The 19,263-nt window shown below is 58.2% G+C and overlaps 1 protein-coding gene across 2 annotated transcripts; it reads left to right on the top strand.

The window, feature by feature from the left end:
• The first annotated feature begins 250 nt into the window (after positions 1-250).
• Positions 251-18,984, top strand: NAGK (N-acetylglucosamine kinase). Of its 2 annotated transcripts, none has more exons than XM_065597365.1 (10): positions 251-378; positions 10,078-10,162; positions 11,088-11,186; positions 11,611-11,752; positions 12,944-13,054; positions 14,373-14,485; positions 15,300-15,387; positions 17,993-18,090; positions 18,246-18,324; positions 18,587-18,984. In XM_065597365.1, exons 1-10 carry the CDS (start codon positions 350-352, stop codon positions 18,772-18,774), a joined length of 1,032 nt encoding a protein of 343 aa, XP_065453437.1. In that variant the 5' UTR covers positions 251-349; the 3' UTR covers positions 18,775-18,984. The 2 variants fall into 2 exon arrangements, with proteins under 2 accessions (XP_065453437.1, XP_065453438.1); XM_065597366.1 differs by having other exon boundaries at positions 343-499.
• Positions 18,985-19,263: the final 279 nt, after the last annotated feature.

Genomic DNA, 19,263 nt, shown 5'->3' with positions numbered 1-19,263 from the left:
GGGGGGGGGTCTAGGCCCCTCCCGGGGAGGTTTCCTGCTGGGGGGGGGGCAGGCTCCTCCTAGGGGGCGTGGCTGGTTAGCGCTAGGCTCTTCCTGGGGAGGGCGGAGGTTCCCTGCCGGGGGAGTCAATGCTCCACCCTGGGGGGCGGGGCGTTCCCTGCCGAGGGGCGGGGCTAGGGGCAGGGTCCCTGCTTGGGGGCGGGGCCGGGAGAAGGTTCTTCCCATGGGGGGGGCGGGGCTGCAGGTAGGTTCCTCCGCGGGGCGGGGCGGGGCTGGGGAGCGCGAGGCTCCTCCCGGGGGGGGGCGGGGAGGGATCAGCTGACCCGGGCGGGCCGGCGCCGCGGCTCTCATGGCGGCGCTGTTCGGCGGCGTGGAGGGGTGAGTGCGAGCCGGGGCCCCTGGCGGGGGTGGGCGGAGTCTTTGGCGCCCCGACACCCTCCCTACGCACCAGCCCGGGGAATGGGGGGGGCTGAGGGCAGCCGGGTCCCCCTCCTGCCCGGTAAGTGTGCGGTGCCCGGACTCCATCTCGGTCCAAGATCCCCCCCCCCCGGTGTGCAACGCCTCGCACCCTTCTCGGGCCGAGTGCGCCCCTCCCCCCCCCCGGTGTGCAACGCCTCGCACACTTCTCGGGCCGAGTGCACCCCTCCCCCCCGCCGGTGTGCAACGCCTCGCACACTTCTCGGGCCGAGTGCGCCCCTCCCCCCGCCGGTGTGCAACGCCTCGCACACTTCTCGGGCCGAGTGCGCCCCTCCCCCCGCCGGTGTGCAACGCCTCGCACACTTCTCGGGCCGAGTGCGCCCCTCCCCCCGCCGGTGTGCAACGCCTCGCACACTTCTCGGGCCGAGTGCGCCCCTCCCCCCGCCGGTGTGCAACGCCTCGCACACTTCTCGGGCCGAGTGCGCCCCTCCCCCCCGCCGGTGTGCAACGCCTCGCACACTTCTCGGGCCGAGTGCGCCCTTCCCCCCCGCCGGTGTGCAACGCCTCGCACACTTCTCGGGCCGAGTGCGCCCCTCCCCCCCGCCGGTGTGCAACGCCTCGCACACTTCTCGGGCCGAGTGCGCCCCTCCCCCCCCGGTGTGCAACGCCTCGCACACTTCTCGGGCCGAGTGCGCCCCTCCCCCCGCCGGTGTGCAACGCCTCGCACCCTTCTCGGGCCGAGTGCGCCCCTCCCCCCCGGTGTGCAACGCCTCGCACCCTTCTCGGGCCGAGTGCACCCCTCCCCCCCCGGTGTGCAACGCCTCGCACACTTCTCGGGCCGAGTGCGCCCCTCCCCCCCGGTGTGCAACGCCTCGCACACTTCTCGGGCCGAGTGCGCCCCTCCCCCCGCCGGTGTGCAACGCCTCGCACCCTTCTCGGGCCGAGTGCACCCCTCCCCCCCCGGTGTGCAACGCCTCGCACCCTTCTCGGGCCGAGTGCGCCCCTCCCCCCCGGTGTGCAACGCCTCGCACCCTTCTCGGGCCGAGTGCGCCCCTCCCCCCCCGGTGTGCAACGCCTCGCACCCTTCTCGGGCCGAGTGCGCCCCTCCCCCCCTCGGTGTGCAACGCCTCGCACCCTTCTCGGGCCGAGTGCGCCCCTCCCCCCCCCGGTGTGCAACGCCTCGCACACTTCTCGGGCCGAGTGCGCCCCTCCCCCCCCCCCGGTGTGCAACGCCTCGCACCCTTCTCGGGCCGAGTGCGCCCCTCCCCCCGCCGGTGTGCAGCGCCTCGCACACTTCTTGGGCCGAGTGCGCCCCCGGTGTGCAACGCCTCGCACACTTCTCGGGCTGAGTGCGCCCCTCCCCCCGGTGTGCAACGCCTCGCACACTTGTCGAGCTGAGAGTCCACTTTACACCCCTTCCCAGTGTGCAAAGTCGTTACACCCATCTGCATCTGAGGGGATGACTGGTACTGGTGTCTGATGCCCCGAGCGTGATGCTGTATCTGGGATACCATGTTGCCCCGCAGGCTGCCCCAGCCTTGTGAAGACCCAGCGGATCCGGCTGAGCGATTTCTCTGTGTGGTGCATGGGCCACAGGCTTGTTACCAACCTGACCCTCTTTAGGGCAGGTGCCCGTGCTCCTCGGCTGTCATTCTCCGGCTGGAAGAGGGTTCCCCTGGGCCTGGCCCCCTGGATTTTGGGGTAATTGAAATCCTGGTGCCTGACTCTGTGGTTCTGGCCCACATCCACTGGGCAGCGCGCATCGGCTTCACAGCTGGGGTGGAATGGGCTGAGCCCAGCCCGTGGGGCAGTCGCCTTTTTTAACGACATTGGGGATCGGCTGTACCAGGGAAACAGGCTCCGGGTCAGTAGGGGTGTTTCAGGTGTCTGGTTGAGTGTGATTGGTGTGCTGGGCCCGGCACAAATCCCACTATATGGCGTGGTCCCTGCCCCGGGTGAGTCTATAATCCTGTATGGAGGGGAAAACGGAACCATGTTTACATGGGTGCAACCTTGCAAAATCAGCCCATGTGCAATAATCTACCCACTTGAGGAGTAGGAAGAACCAAGGGTGATATTTGGTTTCATGAGAACGCTGCACCCATCTAGCCCATGGGCCTTGGCTACGCGACAGATGCTTTGCTGGAATTTAAAAATTTTATTAAGATGATGTTAAAAAAAATTGTGAACAGAGTTTGAGCATAGAAGTTTCTGGTTATCAGGGAATAACGTACAGATTATCGAGGGTGCAAAGTTTGGTTTAAGATCGGGTGGCATGAGGAATACATAATCTGCAATATCCCCGATTGGGGGTAAAAGGTTGATGGGTCAAAGTACAGACATTGAGATATGAGGGTATGAAGTTCATAAAGTGGCCATGTTCGGGTGTGGAGTATAATGAGTGGATATGATGATGAGGATGGGTTGACCCTCATTTGGTGAGATTTAATGTTTAGGGAGTTTATGGTTCCAGATACACTGGAAGTAGGGTTACCACTTCCTAATCGCACAAAACCTAACACCCTAGCCCCGCCTCTTCCCCAAGGCCCCACCTCTTCCCCAAGGCCCCGCCTCTGCCCCTTCTCCAAGGCCCTGTCCCTGCTCTCTCCATCCTACCTCCCTCTGTCGCTCACTCTTCCCCAGCCTCACTCACTTTCACTGGGCTGGGGCAGGGGTTGGGGTGCAGGAGTGGCGTGAGGGCTCTGGCTGGGGGTACAGGCTCTGGGGTGGGGCTGGGGATGAATGGTCTGAGGTACCGGAGGGGTCTCTGGGCTGGGGTCAAGAGGAGTTGGAGTGCAGGAGGGGGTGTGGGCTACAGCTGGGAGTGGGGTTCTGGGGTGAGGCCAGGGATGAGGGGTTTGGGGTGCAGGAGGGGGCTGGGGCAGGGTGTTGGGGAGGTGCAGACTCGGGGAAGGAGTTTGGGTGCGGGAGGGAGACTCTAAGCTGGGGCAGGGGGTTGGAGTGCGGAGTCCCAGCGGCACTTACTGCGGCTCCCGGGAAGTGGCCGCCGGGTCCCTGCAGCCCCTAGGTGCGTGGGCAGCCAGTAGGCTCTGCGCGCACAGCTGCCCACGTGTCTGCAGGCGCCACCTCCGCAACTTCCATTGGTCGCGGTTCCCGGCCAATGGGAGATGTGGAGCTGGCACCCAGTGCGCGGATCCTCCCTGGCTGCCCATATGTCCAGGGGCTGTGCGGAGCTAGGGCAGGCAGGGAGCCCGCCTGAGCCCCGGTGCACTGCCGACCAGACTTTTAATGGCCCGGTCTGGGGTGCCGAACGGAGTGGCCAGGATCCCTTTTCGACCAGTTGAAAACCAGATGCCCGGCAACCCTAGCTGGAGAGCCCCCTAGCGCAGATGCAGCATGTGCTGGCAGAAGGAGTTTTTCTGTCACCATAGTAACACCACCTCCCCAAAGGACGGTAGCTATGCCAACGGGCGTGCCCTCCGTCCGCATAGCTGCGTCTACACTAGCATTTGCAGTTTTGATGGCACAGCTGTGCTGCTAGGGTGGGTATTTTTCACACACACCCTGACTGACAGCCACGCTGAAAAATTTTGCAGTGTAGACGGGGCTAAGGTGTGACCTGGAACAGATTTAGTTAAACCAATGGCACCTCAGTGTGGACAGGCTTGTGTTGGATTAAGAGTGGCTTTTTTTCAGGTTAGCTCAAGTCAGCTCAGAACTGATTTGATTTAAACGAAACTGAAATGAAAAATGATTTAAGCTAGACTGGTGTCGCTTTCCCATGTAGGCGGGCTTCCTTTGTCCCCCTGGAAGAGGAAAACTGCTTACCCTGGGTGATTAGACTCAGACCAGGCTGTGTTATTGGAAGTATGCTTTCCTTCCCAAACCGTGTCTTGGAGCTGCTTGTGTTATCTGTTGGGAAGGCTTAGCTGCGGGTGTGATATCTGATTAAAAACTGCAAGGCAGAGCTATGCCAAAGGTTTCTGCACAGTTCAGCTTCTGAAGCCGCTGCGCTGACTTTCTCCAGCTCGGCGTGGAGCTGCCTTTCAGATTTAGGACTTAAAGTCCATGCGAAATGACCGATCTGTTGTCGGGAGCCTTGGTGAGGGCTGAATGCAGGGGCACTGCTAGGCCTGCTGTCTGTTGTAACCGGGTCCCTGACGTATTTAGCTTTGTGGTTCGAATGGACACAGCTCAGGTTAAAAATCATATTTTTTAAAAGTCCTCTTTGGTACTTCTGATTGGAAAAAGCTGGTTTTCTTTTCGCCAGGGTAGCCTCAGAAGCGTCACTCTCGATAACCCAGGGGAACAGACTGGCAAATTTCACTTTGAAATTTGAGTCACTTCCACTTCCCTATCTCCACTGGAGTGCCACAAGGAAATCCAGTGCAAGATGTCCTGCTGCAAACTTTTAAAGGCACAAACGTTTTAAACATCAAATTTTTGTTAGTTTAGACCTGAAAATTCAGAGTTAATTTGACAGTTCCCCCTTTTATAAGCCAGTGTTTAAAAAGAACCCCTTAGAAATTTGAAACTGAGAACTGCCTCTTCCAAAGTCTCCCTCTCCTCCCCCACCCGTGTGCAAGCTGTCTCATTATTGTAGGGTTGTTCACGAGCTCTGGCAGCGACTGAACGTGGCAGATGCAAAGTGTTAGAAGCGTCTCTATCACTGGAGACAGGGGATGGATCACTCGATTTACCTGCTCTGTTCGTTCCCTCTGGGGCACCTGGCACTGGCCACTGTCGGCAGACAGGAGACTGGGCTGGATGGACCATTGGTCTGACCCAGTATGGCCATTCTTATGAAGACTTCTTAATACTTTATATATAGATAGAGAGATATACCTATCTCATAGAGCTGGAAGGGACCCTGAAAGGTCATTGAGTCCAGCCCCCTGCCTTCACTAGCAGGACCAAGTACTGATTTTTGCCCCAAATCCCTGAGTGGCCCCCTCAAGGATTGAACTCACAACCCTGGGTTTAGCAGGCCAATGCTCAAACCACTGAGCTATCCCTCCCCCCCATTTTGTTTCTAAAGTGTGTGTGGTACGTGTGCATATCTTACTGCATTTAAAGGTGAATTGCACTTCCAACGCCTGGTCTTCCCCCATAAATTGTCTTGTACACGTTAAAAATATATTGAGCCAGATTCATGCATGGGGGGACCGGGTGCAACCCTATTCAAATCTATTGAATGACTATTGTACTGTAATTTCCGAAGAGCTGCTAACGTGTCCAGTGTGTCCAACTAAATACTACAGTCCTGCCCAGAGGAGCTTGAAATCGTAGCAGGAAATCCGTACTTTACACAGGGCCCAATTAGCCTGCGGGACTCATTGCCACAAGCAAATGATGGAGGCCAAGAGCGCAGCAGGTTTCAGAAAGGATTTCTTTGCGATTTAGATGGACCACAGAAATCCATAGTTCAAATAAGATAAAGTAGAGGGCTATAAATCGTTCACTAACTAGTGGGTTAGGATGAAACTGCCCCTGTGAACGGGTTATTCCATAGTTGTCCATTACAAAGACGTCGCATCTTCCCCTGAAGACACTGGCCAGTAAGACGGGCAGGAGAGTGGACTAGATGGACCACTGATGATGTTAATACCAGAGTTACTTAGGGGGCAGTTGGGAGGAGCTCCGTTGTGCCAGTGGCCATGCAAACATAAAAGGCAGCTGTGGTGCCCAGAAACCACAATCTAGGTTGACCAGACACCGGGTGGAAACGGAAGCAGAGGTGAAGTGGTCACATGTCCAAAGCCGCCGAGCAAGTCCGTTCTAGATCTGGGATTAGAACGTAGCCGTGCCGACTCGCAGTCCAGTGCTCTCCCCACTAGACCACGCTGCCTTGCTCTGTGGCCTGGCGATTCCTGCTCCGCTGGGAAGATGAGGGGGGGGTCTTGCAGAAGACGGCATCGCCCTGCCCGGGAGAAGGGGGAAGCTGAGCTCGCTTAACCCAGCCCTGGCCCAGTTAGTGGTGAGATTTAAGGTAACTCGAGACAACGCTGGCCTGGCTGAGAACCACTCTGAGTGGGAGCGAGAGACTTCCTGGCTCTCTGAGCGATCCCTGCCCCATTCGCACCACCCAAACAAGGTGAATGCAATTCACCAGCTCAGCTGTGTACCTGCCCAGCCTTCCGCCTGACCCCGGGAGCTGGAGAGCGGCTCTCTGGATCTGCCAGGTTGTTATAGTAATTGCACTTGTTGCCATGGCTGCATGTGTGAAAGGGGAAGATGCCAAGATGAATCCGAGGAAGGCCGCTCCAAAGACAAAACATGTTCTGGTGCCGCCATTCTCTGTACCCCGTCCTCGCCCAGGTCTGGTTATCGTCCTCACTCTCCCGCCGATGGTTTGCTTGTAATCTGTTTGGAGAGACACTTGGCAGGGAGGAAGGGACCCCTTCCCAGTGCAGGGGAGCAAAGCAAACGCCCGTTGTGGAAGAGGAAGTCTGCCTGGTAGGTGTCTTGTGCAACAGTGTAGCCATGAAGAGAGCACATCCGGCTCTACTAAATCCAGATTACAAACCAAAAATCGCCTGGGCCCCAGATCCTCCAGGCTCCTCGCTTCCATCCTGATCCACAAAGGTCCGTTGATGTCTGTGCAAGTGAGGAGCCTAAATACTTCCTGGATCTGGCCTTCGGCCCCCCTGCTGATGCAGGGTCAGAGACCAAGTGAGATTTTTCAGAAGCGCCGAAGGGAATTGAGCACCCAACTCTTGCTGGCTTTCAGTGGGTGCCTAATTACCTTAGGCACGAAAAGGACCACAATGATCATCCGCTCTGAGATCCTGCATAAGAGGCTGGAGAATTGCACCGTTCCTAGCCCCCTTTCAGGCTGCTGTGGTGTCTGTTTGCAGCTGACCTTTAGGAACAGCCGAGCCATGGGGATGCTTGTTGGATGGTGCAGGTCTGTGGGGCACTGGGAGGTTTGCACACTTAGCCCCTGATCCTCTGCATGGAGCCCTACAGGTCGGGAGATCTGCCTGCACTGAGCTTGTCATCACAGGATCGGGGCCGTATTCAGCGAAATAACACAGGGCTGCCTCTTGAACAATACACTGCATCCCTGGCATTTAGATTCAGGTCAAATGTATCCTGACCGTGGGTGGCATCACACCAGCCTTGTTGTGCTCTGCAGGACGCCTGGGTTCATGGATGGTGGGGGTGTTTCTCCTTTCAGTAGGCTGGGAAGGGACTCTGGCTGCATGCAAGCGGAAACAGAAAAGCTTAATTGAGCCTCATACTTCAGGACTCGAGTTGGTAACCTGCGAGTCTAGCAGAAATCTCTCCCTTCCTCCACTTCCTCCCAAAAGACGTCGCCCGCAGCATTGCACAACTCTGGATTGCACAACTCTGGAGGACCTGGGGATTACAGTGGCCGAGAAGCTGGATATGAGTCAGCAGTGTGCCCTTGTTGCCGAGAAGGCTAATGGCACATTGGGCTGCATTAGTAGGAGCATTGCCAACAGATCGAGGGAAGTGATTATTCCCCTCTATTCGGCACTGGTGAGGCCACACCTGGAGTATTGCATCCAGTTTTGGGCCCCCCACTACAGAAGGGATGTGGACAAACTGGAGAGAGTCCAGCAGAGGGCAACGAAAATGATCAGGGCGCTGGGGCACGTGATTTATGAGGAGAGGCTGAGGGAACTGGGGTTATTTAGTCTGCAGAAGAGAAGAGTGAGGGGGGATTTGATAGCTGCTTTCAACTACCTGAAGGGGGGTTCCAAAAAGGATGGAGCTCGGCTGTTCTCAGTGGTTGCAGATGACAGAACAAGGAGCAATGGTCTCAAGTTGCAGTGGGGGAGGTCTAGGTTGGATATTAGGAAACACTATTTCACTAGGAGGGCGGTGAAGCACTGGAATGGGTTCCCTAGGGAGGTGGTGGAATCTCCATCCTTAGAGGTTTTTAAGGCCTGGCTTGACAAAGCCCTGGCTGGGATGATTTAGTTGGGAATTGGTCCTGCTTTGAGCAGGGGGTTGGACTAGATGACCTCCTGAGGTCTCTTCCAACCCTGATATTCTATGATTCTATGAACGCTGGTTGCGTTTATAGGGGAAGGGCTGCCTTCCACTGGGGCCGGAGCAGGATGGTGGAGTGAATGGCCCCGTGAGCCTGACCCCACGGAGCAATCTACGGCTCGTCTGTAGAAAGGGTCTGCGCTGGGGGTGTTACACTGAAGCATGCCCCTGGTGCAGACATGGTGGAGGGGTGTCCCCTAGGGCTTGCATTGGTCTGCATCGGAAAGGGGATGGTGCTCTGCAGTGTGAGATTGTGGTGCGGGATGACTGGAGTCTCCTGCCTGTGGGGCAGGTATGGTGTGGATGGGGGTGTCTCTCTCCCGGACCTCGGCTACGCAATTCAGGCCTGATCTGGAGGGACCAACTCTAAGGGTTAGAGTTCAGTCTCCATGGCCCGTTTGGTCTGGGGTGTGGCCATCAATCTGCTGGGAACTGCACTGAGACCTCCCAAACTCATTTCATGTGCGTTGGGGATGGTTACTACGGACCTGATCCGAAGTCACACCAGCAACCTAGAGGTGCAAGGTTCTCTCTGCCTTTAGCCTGAGCCAGCCAGCCGATCCGTCCCCCGCACACGCCCTTCAAGGGGATCATCTTCCATGTCTGATTTCCAAAATAAACAGACCCCCCCCCCCCCAGCCTGAAAGCATCCCATCATCCCATCTGAATTGGTGTTTGGGCTGCACGGTGGAGCACGGAGCAGGCAGATAGCTGGCTAAGGCTGGGCCAAACAGACACACAGGCTGGTTCTCCACCTACTCTCATCTGGCCCTGTAATGTCTCTGCTGGTGATAGCAATGGGAGGGAGACAGCTGGTAATATTGTGGGGAAGGGGGAGAAAGAAATAAACTTAATCACGTATCATGAATGTCAGTGTTTGCCAGAAGTGTTAGTTACCAGAATTAGCCGGGTGCTTCAAGCTAACTGGAGGGTTCGTGCTAACATTTTCACAACCCATTCCAATGTCGCGTGGGAGACATAATTTGCATTTAAAGATCATTCAGAGAGCATTTTCCATCCCAGCGATGCCCTTTGTATTACCAACCTGGAGCAAGCAAAAGATGCCTGAAGGAAGTAGACAGGACGGGTGTCTTGCGTCCACCATGTCGTCTAGGCATAAGCAGAGCTGCCTTCAAACTCGGTGGCTGAAGTACCTGAGTGCTAGTTCTGCTCCGACATCCATGGGGAATCATGGCTCTGAATTTCCCCAGCCTAGAGGCGCCCTGCAGTGATTTCTGAGTGGCTGAGGTGGTATTTGGCCCAGCACCTTTCTCGAGCTTTAAACCAACTTGTTAGCAGGGAGGCCTGGCTCTTCCATGGGAGCGCAGCTCCACTGGGAAACGTTACAGCAAAACACCCTCCCCGTGCACAGTGCCCAGCTGGGCACGGGACGGATCCATGCAGGACTCGCGGGTTGTGTGGGAAACACCCGCAGCTAGCGGGCCCATCGCAAGCCTTCCTCGAGTGCGGCTGCCTCTGCGGCTTTCAGCCCAGCAGCAGCTGCGAAGATTGAAAACGCCCCTGGCCCTTGGAAGTGAGGGTCGATTTCAGGAGTCCGGGTGGGGCCTTTCCTAGAACTCGGACTCTGGAGCGGCTGCTCACCCAGCCTTGCCGGAGGGGGGTTGGCATGAGCCCATTGTGCACTGAACTGGCATGTGTGTGTCCTTGATTCCTTAGGGGGGGGACCCACTCCAAGGTGGTGCTGATATCTGAAGATGGCAAGATCCTGGCAGAGACCGACGGGCCCTGCACTAACCATTGGGTAAGGATCACGCAGGATGTGGCAGGCGCAGCTGGGGCTAGAGGGATCCGGGATGTTGTTACTGGGCGGGGGGGGAGGGGGTGATTGATTGGTGATAGCCAGGGGGATTAATTTGCATGCCATTACCCAGAGTGCACTTCTTGGGGTCACTTTGTTGCCTCTAATTTCCAAGCTCTGGGAAGAAGCCAGTTGGCCCCCACTAGGCCAGCAGAGAGCCCGTGCGTTTAACCCCTGCTGCGCTGGTTGAATTACAGCTGGATGGGGAGTGCAGACTCGTAGAACCAGTTAGGCGGACTAACATCGCGCCCTTGGTCCTGGGCCTGACGCCCCACCGAGAGGGGGGGCTAAAACCCAAGCCTCCGGGCTGCTTGGAGGTGTCTGAAGTCCAGATCTCTGTTCTCATGCTGGGGTCCCTGTCTTCAGAATGGGCCCAACCCCAAGACATCAACCCGTTGAGATGTTTGGGCTCTGGATTCAGACTCAGCGGCTGCCCTTGGACCGGGGCTACGCTACAGACTCTGCCGGCACAGGGGTGTGGACAGGCGGGACCCCGACTGACAGAGCTGGGCTGGCAAAAGCCCCTAGTGTAGATGGAGCTACGCCAGCACACCCGTGCTTTTGCCAGTATAACGGGGGGACGTTGGGGTCGGCCTGGAATAAGCGATCCCAGCGCAAGCACGGTTTGGCTGGTATAAGCTGCATCCACACTAGGCTCCTAGTGTGGCCTGCTATGGTGATGGGTGCAGACCCCCCCCCCTCGAGATCGCTGAGCCAGGCACTTCTGGGCAGGAAGGGGGGATGCCTGGCTCTAGTCTGCATGTTAGTCCCAGTCCTGGGGGTGGGGTTAGCATGGGAGCAGCTTGTCCCCAGCAAGCGGAAGGGTTTAATGAGAAATGTTTGTTGTCCTCCCCCCCTCCCCGGCTAGCTGGTCGGCTCGGACAAATGCCTGGAAAGGATCAACGAGATGGTCAGCGAGGCCAAAGGGAAGGCAGGTGCCAACCCGCAGGTTCCCCTCCGCTCACTGGTGAGTTACCCGTGCGTCGGCGCCACCCCTACCGGCTCTGCGCCGTGGGCTGCTCAGGGGCGCTGTCAGATCAGAGGGGAGGGAAGGCGGGGCAGGGGAGGGAGGCTGGTCCTATGGCTAAAGCACAGGCCAGGAGATTGGCGCCCTGTCTCAGACTGAGTCCTTGGGGTGTCGTTTCCCCTCTGGAGGGTGTCAGCCGCTCCCCAGTGCTACCGGGTAAGAGAGCAGGGGAGAACCTAGGCGGGTCTGAGGAACGAGATGCAGAACAACATGGTATGATCAATAGGAGGCCTAGCAGGCTAGGAGCTGCAGGGGCCACAGCTTGGGCTGGGCTGGGGCGAAGGGGGCGCGGGCTGCCCAGTGCTGGGGCGGGAGGGGCGCGCAGCTCTGGTTTGTCAGACTCACGCGGCGTGTCTGGGCGCAGGGGCTGTCTCTGAGCGGGGGGGAGCAGAAAGAAGCCATCAAGAAGCTCATCGAGCAGCTGCAGACCCGCTTCCCGCAGCTGAGCGAGAACTACTACATCACCACGGACGCCATCGGGGCGATGGCCACAGCTACCGACCACGGCAAGGACCACGCTCGCCCGGCTGGGGGCGCGGCTGGGGGAAGGAGGGTGCTGAGTGCTGGGTCCTGCTGGGGTTGGTGACTGGGGGAAGCCACGTGGAAACGGACACTATTAGCCGCCTCCCGTTTGGAGCCACTTTGTTTCCGAGGCTTGGGTGGTGGCGTGGGAAGCTGCCCTAGTGGGGGTCTGAACCCCGGCCTTCTGCCCTGAGAGGCTACGACAGGGATTCTAGGGGGGGACCCTAGACGAGTGAGGCACCGCTCAAGTGCGATGGGGAGTGTGGCCCTGTAAACTGGGTGGTCTGCCCTGCCACGGGCAGCCAGCTTGGGGCAGAGCCCCCTGAAGCCGTAGCTTGCCAGCGTCAGGTCACGCTGCCTGATGAGTGCCTGATTCCTACAAAGACTGAAGAGCCCCCGGGGGCAGGGAGCTGCCAGGGGCAGGGCCACGGGAGCGGTTTGCTGCCAGCGTTGCCTTGCAGGAAGGGTCTGAACAGGCCCTGGGTGCAGCGTTAACCCTTCTAGGGCTGGGGAGACCGGCCAGCAGCCTACCAGTCCCCTGGCACCTCCCAGTCCGGCAAGTAACAAGCGAGAGCTCTGGCAGTACCACCACTAGGGGGAGCCCTCGTGGTCTCGCCGGTACTTGTGGGAGCACGGGGTAGAACCGGTCTGGCCACAAGGGAAGCCCAGCGATCAGGCCCGCGTGCTCCTTGCTGGAGTCGCTTGCTGTGTGCAGAATAGCGTCGAAAGAGGGAATGACTGGCTCACGTGGCACTGGCCTTGCTCCAGGGGTGGGAGACACCTCCCTGCACGCTGACTAGGGAAACCTCAGGAACAGGGGTTCGTGGGACAGCTGGGAGAGGTGGGGCTGTGGGGAGAGTGACCCAGCTAGGGTTACTGGGCTCGGCTGGCGCTGGGCCAGCCTCATGGGTGGGCAGCTGCCCAGGGTGCCGTGGTCAAGAGGCAAGGAGCAGAGCAGGCCAGGGATGCGAGCCTGCAGAAGGGAGCTTGGGGCAATGAAGGGGAGAGAGAGGCAGCAGGAGTGATCGGGGGGTGGGGAGCCCGGAGAGGCAGCAGGGCCCAGGGGAGGTGGAGAGAGCTCGGGGGGAGGGAGGGCAAAATACAAGTTTGCCCAGCATGCCATTTTTCCTAAGGCCGGCCCCGGTCACCTGTTGGCCCTTCCCTCTCCCCTGTAGGTGGTGTGGTGCTGATCTCGGGAACCGGTTCCAACTGCAAACTCATCAACCCCGACGGGTCGGAGGTTAGCTGTGGAGGGTGGGGTCACATGATGGGAGACGAGGGGTCAGGTAAGACCTGGGGCGCATCTCCTGGCCGAGGAGTTCTGGGGACGATGGGGCTGGGCGCAGGGGGACCTGGGCCAGCGGCTAGCTGTGTCTGATTGTTCCTGAGTCTGTGGATGTCTCTCACCCCACCCTCCTCACTGAGTCCTCAGCCAACAGGCCTCTCGAGGGCTAATCGCCTGCCAGGGCCCTGGGGAGGCTGTTCCTTGCCCAGCGGGGAAGGGCAGCTGATGCAGAGAGGCTGGAAATCTCTCAGCGAGTGGCTAGCAGGGCCAGGAGTCCTTGGATCTCAGATGAGAGGTGGCCTGGAGCGATGTATTGGCCTGCAGCGTTATCCTTTGGGGAGCAGTGGTAGATCAGGAATTGAAGGGTAAAAGCTCTTATGGGAACATTGCGGTTATAATATATAACACAGGAAAGCCAGAGTTGAGTTACAAGGCACTCGGATGTAGGGAAACTAGCAGGTATGGGATCTGAACCACCTTCATTCTGCCCCCCATGGAGATGTCCAGAGAGAACCAGAAACTCAGGCTCCCTTTCCCACCCGTAACGGTTTCCTCTTGTCGGTGATCTCACAAACGACTGTGTTGTCCGTGTAGCTGTTCCATGGTTGTGCTGGCCCCAGCCTCCTTTGCGCACCTACGTGCGCCATGGAAACAGACCCAATCAGACAAACGGCCCACGGATGGCCGCGCTGGATTCTGTGGGGTTCTGTCGCCGGCAGTTCTTTGCATCTTGCAGAATCGGGCCCTGTAATTTCACGTGATCTAAGTCGTGAGACATGGAGCTAATGTCTCTGCCGTGGAGATCGAAAACCGGTTATAGACCGTGGGGCGTGTTTTCAATTCTCCGCCTGCAAAGCTGTGCGAGTGGGCTGCTGTGGATTTCCTAAAGCTCTTGATCTGAAAATAACACTTCTTAGGGCTTGTCTGCATGGGGAATCTATTCTGGAATAAGGTAGGTGTGAATTTAAAGGGCTGCCGCTATCCTGGTCAGTTTCCCCATGTAGATAAGCCCTTAGAGTAGCTATGAAAGGAGCGAAGAGGGGAGGCTGGTGTTGTGAAGGGGGCAGAGTTAAGGTTACCTGGGTACTTTCCCTACTTTCTGATGTTTGGGTTTCTTGTCAGTGTTGCCTGTTAATGCTCAATTTCCTGGCTCTGTACTGGTGGCTTCTGGGTACCCCCAGCATCCTGGCAAGGGTATTTCCTCTCCACCGTAACCAAGTCCATTATTGGCAGTGCTGGATCCGGGTCCGGCCGCAGTTCAGCTCTGGGTTGGTGAAGCCAGGCCTAACCACCTGCCTCTGGCGGCCTCTGTTCTGCAGCTTTCTGGATCGCACATCAGGCCGTGAAGATTGTGTTCGACTGCCTGGACAACCTGGAAGTGCCGCCCCACGACATCGGCTACGTCAAGCAGGCCATGTTCGATTACTTCCAGGTACCTGGCCGAGAGGGCACGGCTCGAGGCGGGGAGATGGGGCCAGGCTGGGTCTGGCGTCTCAGAGGGGCGGAGAGCCTGACACTTCCGTGGGTGTTCGGCACCTCTTGTGATCAGGGCCCTGGGTCATAGCTGTTGGTCTCCTGCTTCCCCACAGCCCTCTGAAGGGCGCTGCTGTGAGGCACGTAGCATGGTGCGTGCTGGTTTCTCTCCTGGGCATGCTCGCCCGTGGGAACGCACGCAGCCTCGTCCCCTGGAGTGACCAAACCTGGGTTAAAGCACACAGGGGCCCTGTGCCCCCCGACCTTCCATAACTAGACAGCAAAGCACCCCTACCCCATACATCCCCCACCCCCACAGAGAGCCCCGTATGCCCCTCTCCACCTCACCCCACACACAGACCCCCGAATGCCCCCTCTCCATCAGCCCCCACTTGTCCTGACAGCCCCCCCATATTCCCTGCCCCCCCACTCACCCCAACATCTCCCACCACCCCCCACTCACTCCCAACATTCTCCACTTGCCCCATCCTCCCCCCCAAACACTCCCCACTCACCCCATAGCCCCTAACAACTTGTCCCAGCCCCTCACCCACTACCCTGGGACCTTCTCTGGTGCCTCACACCCCACCGGCTTAGCACTTCATTCCCATCCGGGGTTGGCGTGGCTCCTTCCGATCCTGGCCACGCAGCCCCACGCCACTCGGGTTTGGTATGGCCGTCCCTCCATGCTGGGGGGGGCGGGAGGAGTGGCTCCGGACTGCGCTCCGGCTATAGGCACACGCATCTCCCCTGTGTATCTTGTGTCCCCGCAGATCTCTGACAGGATGGGTCTCCTGACACATCTCTACCGGACATTCGAGAAATCCAAGTTCGCGGGATTCTGCCAAAAACTAGCCAAGGGTATTGGAGGGACTTTGTCCGGGGTGGTTTTGGTTAATCCTCCATTCTGGGTGTCTGGGCACGTGGTAGGGCAGAGACAGCCTGACGGGAGACCTGGGCGGGACCTTGTTCGAAAGGCTGGACTAGCTCAGGAGTGGGTTGGTGCTGCTGGCTGCCAGCACAAAGAGGAGGCAGCGTGTGGGAGCGGAGGACCCAAACCGTGGGCAGCATCTGCAGAGCATTCACCCCCAGAAAGGAAGAGCATTGCCGGGGGGGGCGGAAGGGGCGACACTGAGAGACGGGGAAACTCAGGCTGAATATCAGAAGAATCAGACTCGGAGCCTGCCCAAGGGAAGCGTTGGGGGGGACCCCATTGCGTGGGACTCCACTCCCAATGGGGGGCCCGTCCCGCACCGGCTGGGAGATGGGTCTGGCTGGGCTAACACAGTCTCTGCATCCCACGGGGCCATGTTACAACTCTAGCTCCGCGCTTGGCAGTCGTGGGAGCCGACCGTGGCTCCGTGAGCGGGGCTCCCGGAGGGGTGCTCAGCGCAGGTGTGATGCTGTGCCCCGCCCCTTCTCGTCAATCTCCGGGGAGTCCTCTTACCCCCAGGTTATACGATGAGCTTCACCCACTCCCCTGGACGTGCAGAGGCGGGCAGCTCCTTTCCGTGCGTGGGGCCAGGGGGCTGGCCCTTTCCTGCCATGGCTCCACTAACGCTTGCTAATTCCTGATTGGGGTTTTTTTTGCACGCCCCTGGTAGGATGAGCTCTAGGTACTTTGTTAAACCAGACAGAACTGGTTGGCCGCAGCCCGTCCCTCCAAAGCAAAGCGTCACCCCCTGTCCCCGAGAGATGGCCCTGCAGTCACACCCCGGACTGCTAGAGTTTTGACTCTGACAAGAGAGAAGAGCCAGAGGCTCCATGAAGTCATTGTATGGAGGTTTTTAAGGCCCAGCTTGACAAAGCCCTGGCTGGGATGATTTAGTTGGGGTTGGTCCTGCTTTGAGCAGGGGTTGGACTAGATACCTCCTGAGGTCCCTTCCAACCCTGATATTCTATGATTCTAAGTCACTAGGGACTTGGCCACTGCTCTTACGAGGTGGGCGCTCAGATACTCGGGGGGTGGAGGGTGGGATAGAACCCTGAGACGGTGCAATATAGATCTAATTCTCTATGGAAAGGGGAGTGGCTAGTTAGGATCTGCAAGCGGGAGCCCCCTTCGCCCTGCTCTTCTTTTCGAGATGCAAGAGCCTGTTACGACTCCAGGTTGTTAGCGTGCAGAGCGCACTCCTGGCCGGTTAAAGGGACCCATTAAATGTTCCCAGGCTGCCCGAGCCCATGTGCTGGGTACAGCAAAGGGCATCGGATCAGAAAAGCTGAGGGGGAAACTGCCGTGTGCCCGTTCAGCTCCATGGTGCAGATACCTAGTGTCATTTTCACGGCTTCTTCCATGCTGCTGATTGCGGGGGGGGGAGCGAGGGCACAGCACCTGGGAGACCGGTTCGACTCCTAGTTGGCCACATGCTCTCTCATTCAAGTAAGCGGCTTTCTGGGTCTCCGGTTGCCCCTGATTAGTGATAATGTCCCTACCTTGCTGTGGGGTTTGAGATCATCAGATGGAAGGTGCTAAAGCAAATGCAGAATGTCTGCCTTCGGAGGACCCTGCTTCCACCTCAATAAGAAATTGGTGAGGGGGCTAGAATTCTTCTGATTCCAAGTGCTTCGCTTCTAGCACATGATCCAGCCCCAGAATCCTGCTTTCATCCGGCTTCCTCTTCCCACGATGCTTAAGACCTGCCTCGGGCAGCTGCAGACAGTTCCCTGGAAAGGGTTCTGTTTCTGTGTCAGATGGCAGGTTATTTGTAGCGTTGTAACGTCAGTCAAGGATCAGGGCCCCATTGTACCAGGGACTGCCGAGAAGACAGTAGCCCCTGCCTCGGAGAGTTCCCACAGCCCATGTATTGCTCTGTTCGCATCTCACGCTTCGTAACTCTGCGCACTGGGATGCGGGAAATCTGTAAACCTCCCATGCAATTTACAAGAACGCTCCCTGGGGCAGCTCTGACATGGCTGAATAGGCTGCATTGCAAACTGACCTTGGGTGTGAAAAGTCCACCCCCTGAGCAACAGTTATATGACCCAACCCCCGGTCTAGACAGCGCTCTGGTGGGAGAGAGTCTCCCGGTGACATGGGCCGTGCCTCTCGCGGACGGGAGCAGCTCTCCTGGCCGTGTACTGGGATCTTCTCTAAAACCCTACAGCGGTGGGGGACAGGTAGACATGCCCTGGGTCTCTATACAGTGCAGGCTGTAAATTAACCGCCTCTATAATCCCCTTTTGGTCTAGGTCACTCAGCTTTGAGACTCTTCCCCTTCGGGCTGAAGTTTCCCAGGCATGTGTTCTGCCCCCCTGGTTAGAGAGCTCGAGCCAAATCCCTTTGGCTGCTTTTAAATTATCCGGGTGAAAACGTTCCTCGTGAATCTCTTTATGGATGGGAGCAAGACGAGCAGTGTTCGAACCAGAATCACTCCCCCTTGCGGCAGGAAGGGAACCTGCACTTGTGGCTGGCGATGCCCATCTGTAGCCACCACGGACCCTGATTTACTTCTCTTCTCCTGCTCAGGTGCCCAAGCGGGGGACCCTCTGTGCTGTCACATTTTCAACAAGGCTGGGGAAGTCTTGGCTCGACACATCGTAGCTGTGCTGCCAAAAATTGACAAGGTAACCACCGGGCGGCTGACTGCCCGGGGTCTGAAACACGCCTGGGAGATATTGCCTGCCTCGGGCCTCCTGCTCCGTCTCTGCTGTGCGGCGTTTTGCACCGATTCTCAGCAGCACGGGCTTGGGTTGCAATCGCTAATTCTGCTTTCCCCTAGAGCCTCTTCCGCGGCGAGCTGGGGCTGCCAATCCTGTGCGTGGGCTCGGTGTGGAACAGCTGGGAAATGATGAAAGAAGGTGAGCCAGAAAACCGGGCAGAGCGGGAGGTCTTGGGGTGAGGGTGCAGGAATGGAAGGGATCCGGGTCCTCGGTGGGGCGAGTCACTGAGCATCTGTGCCCCCATCCCTGCAAATGCCGAGTCTGCTGCCGTGTCCTGGCTCCCAGCTCTTGGGTCCCCGCCCTTTCGTGCGTCCAGCCCACCCCCTGCCTTTGAACGGCAACAGCTGTATTGTCTCGATTGGAACGTGGCCAATTGACTCTCCCCCCCCCCCCCCTCCAGGGTTCCTCAAAGTCCTGAACCAGGCCCAGCGTCAGGAGCGGCACAGCGTCTTCTCCAAGTTCACCCTCTTGAAGCTGAAGCACTCGTCAGCGCTGGGCGGAGCCAGCCTGGGGGCCAAGCACATAGGGCAGGCGCTGCCCCTGGACTACACTGCCAATGTGGATGTCTTCTACACACACTCCTTCTAGGTCCCCGCGGGGGGACTCATCTCTCCTTCGCTCTCTGCCTGGGCAGCATCCGGCCGGGCAGCCCTACTTTTGAAATTGTTTCTTGGTTTGTGTCTCTGGCGCAGCCTGGTGGTGGGGGGGGGGGGGGAATCTATTTACATATCGACGGGAATTGCATCTGGCTTTTTGTATCAACGTGTTTTGTAATTCGTCAATAAAAGGTCACAGACACAGCTGACTCCATCTGTCTCCTGGGAGCAGAATCTGTTGTTTATTGTAGGGCCTACAGGCCAGAAGGTGGGCCCTGCTCTGAGCTCACAGGAATAATTACAGGCCACCTGTAGCCAGATCAGCTCTATGCATTAGCGTGGGGAGCAGCTCTCAGAGGATGGGGTGCAGGGAGGTGACTGGATGACAAGCGGACTGAAATCCTCTCACTGAAACGGCTGTGATGGCAAACAGCTTTGACTGACCGGGAACTTCTGTGGGAATCGTTTCCGTTTTTGCAAA

This window comes from Chrysemys picta, chromosome 5 (genome assembly GCF_011386835.1).
Source record: "Chrysemys picta bellii isolate R12L10 chromosome 5, ASM1138683v2, whole genome shotgun sequence".
NCBI classification, from domain to species: Eukaryota; Metazoa; Chordata; order Testudines; family Emydidae; genus Chrysemys; species Chrysemys picta.
The sequence above is the reverse complement of the archived record's forward strand: the minus strand, read 5'-3'. Positions and strand labels throughout refer to the sequence as shown.

Excerpts from the sequence above, each read along its gene's own strand:
- NAGK (XM_065597365.1), top strand. The coding sequence starts at position 350 with ATGGCGGCGCTGTTCGGCGGCGTGGAGGG. Across the intron at positions 13,055-14,372 it reads GATGGGAGACGAGGGGTCAG|CTTTCTGGATCGCACATCAG; the intron begins GTAAGACCTGGG and ends TCTGTTCTGCAG. Across the intron at positions 18,091-18,245 it reads TGCTGCCAAAAATTGACAAG|AGCCTCTTCCGCGGCGAGCT; the intron begins GTAACCACCGGG and ends GCTTTCCCCTAG.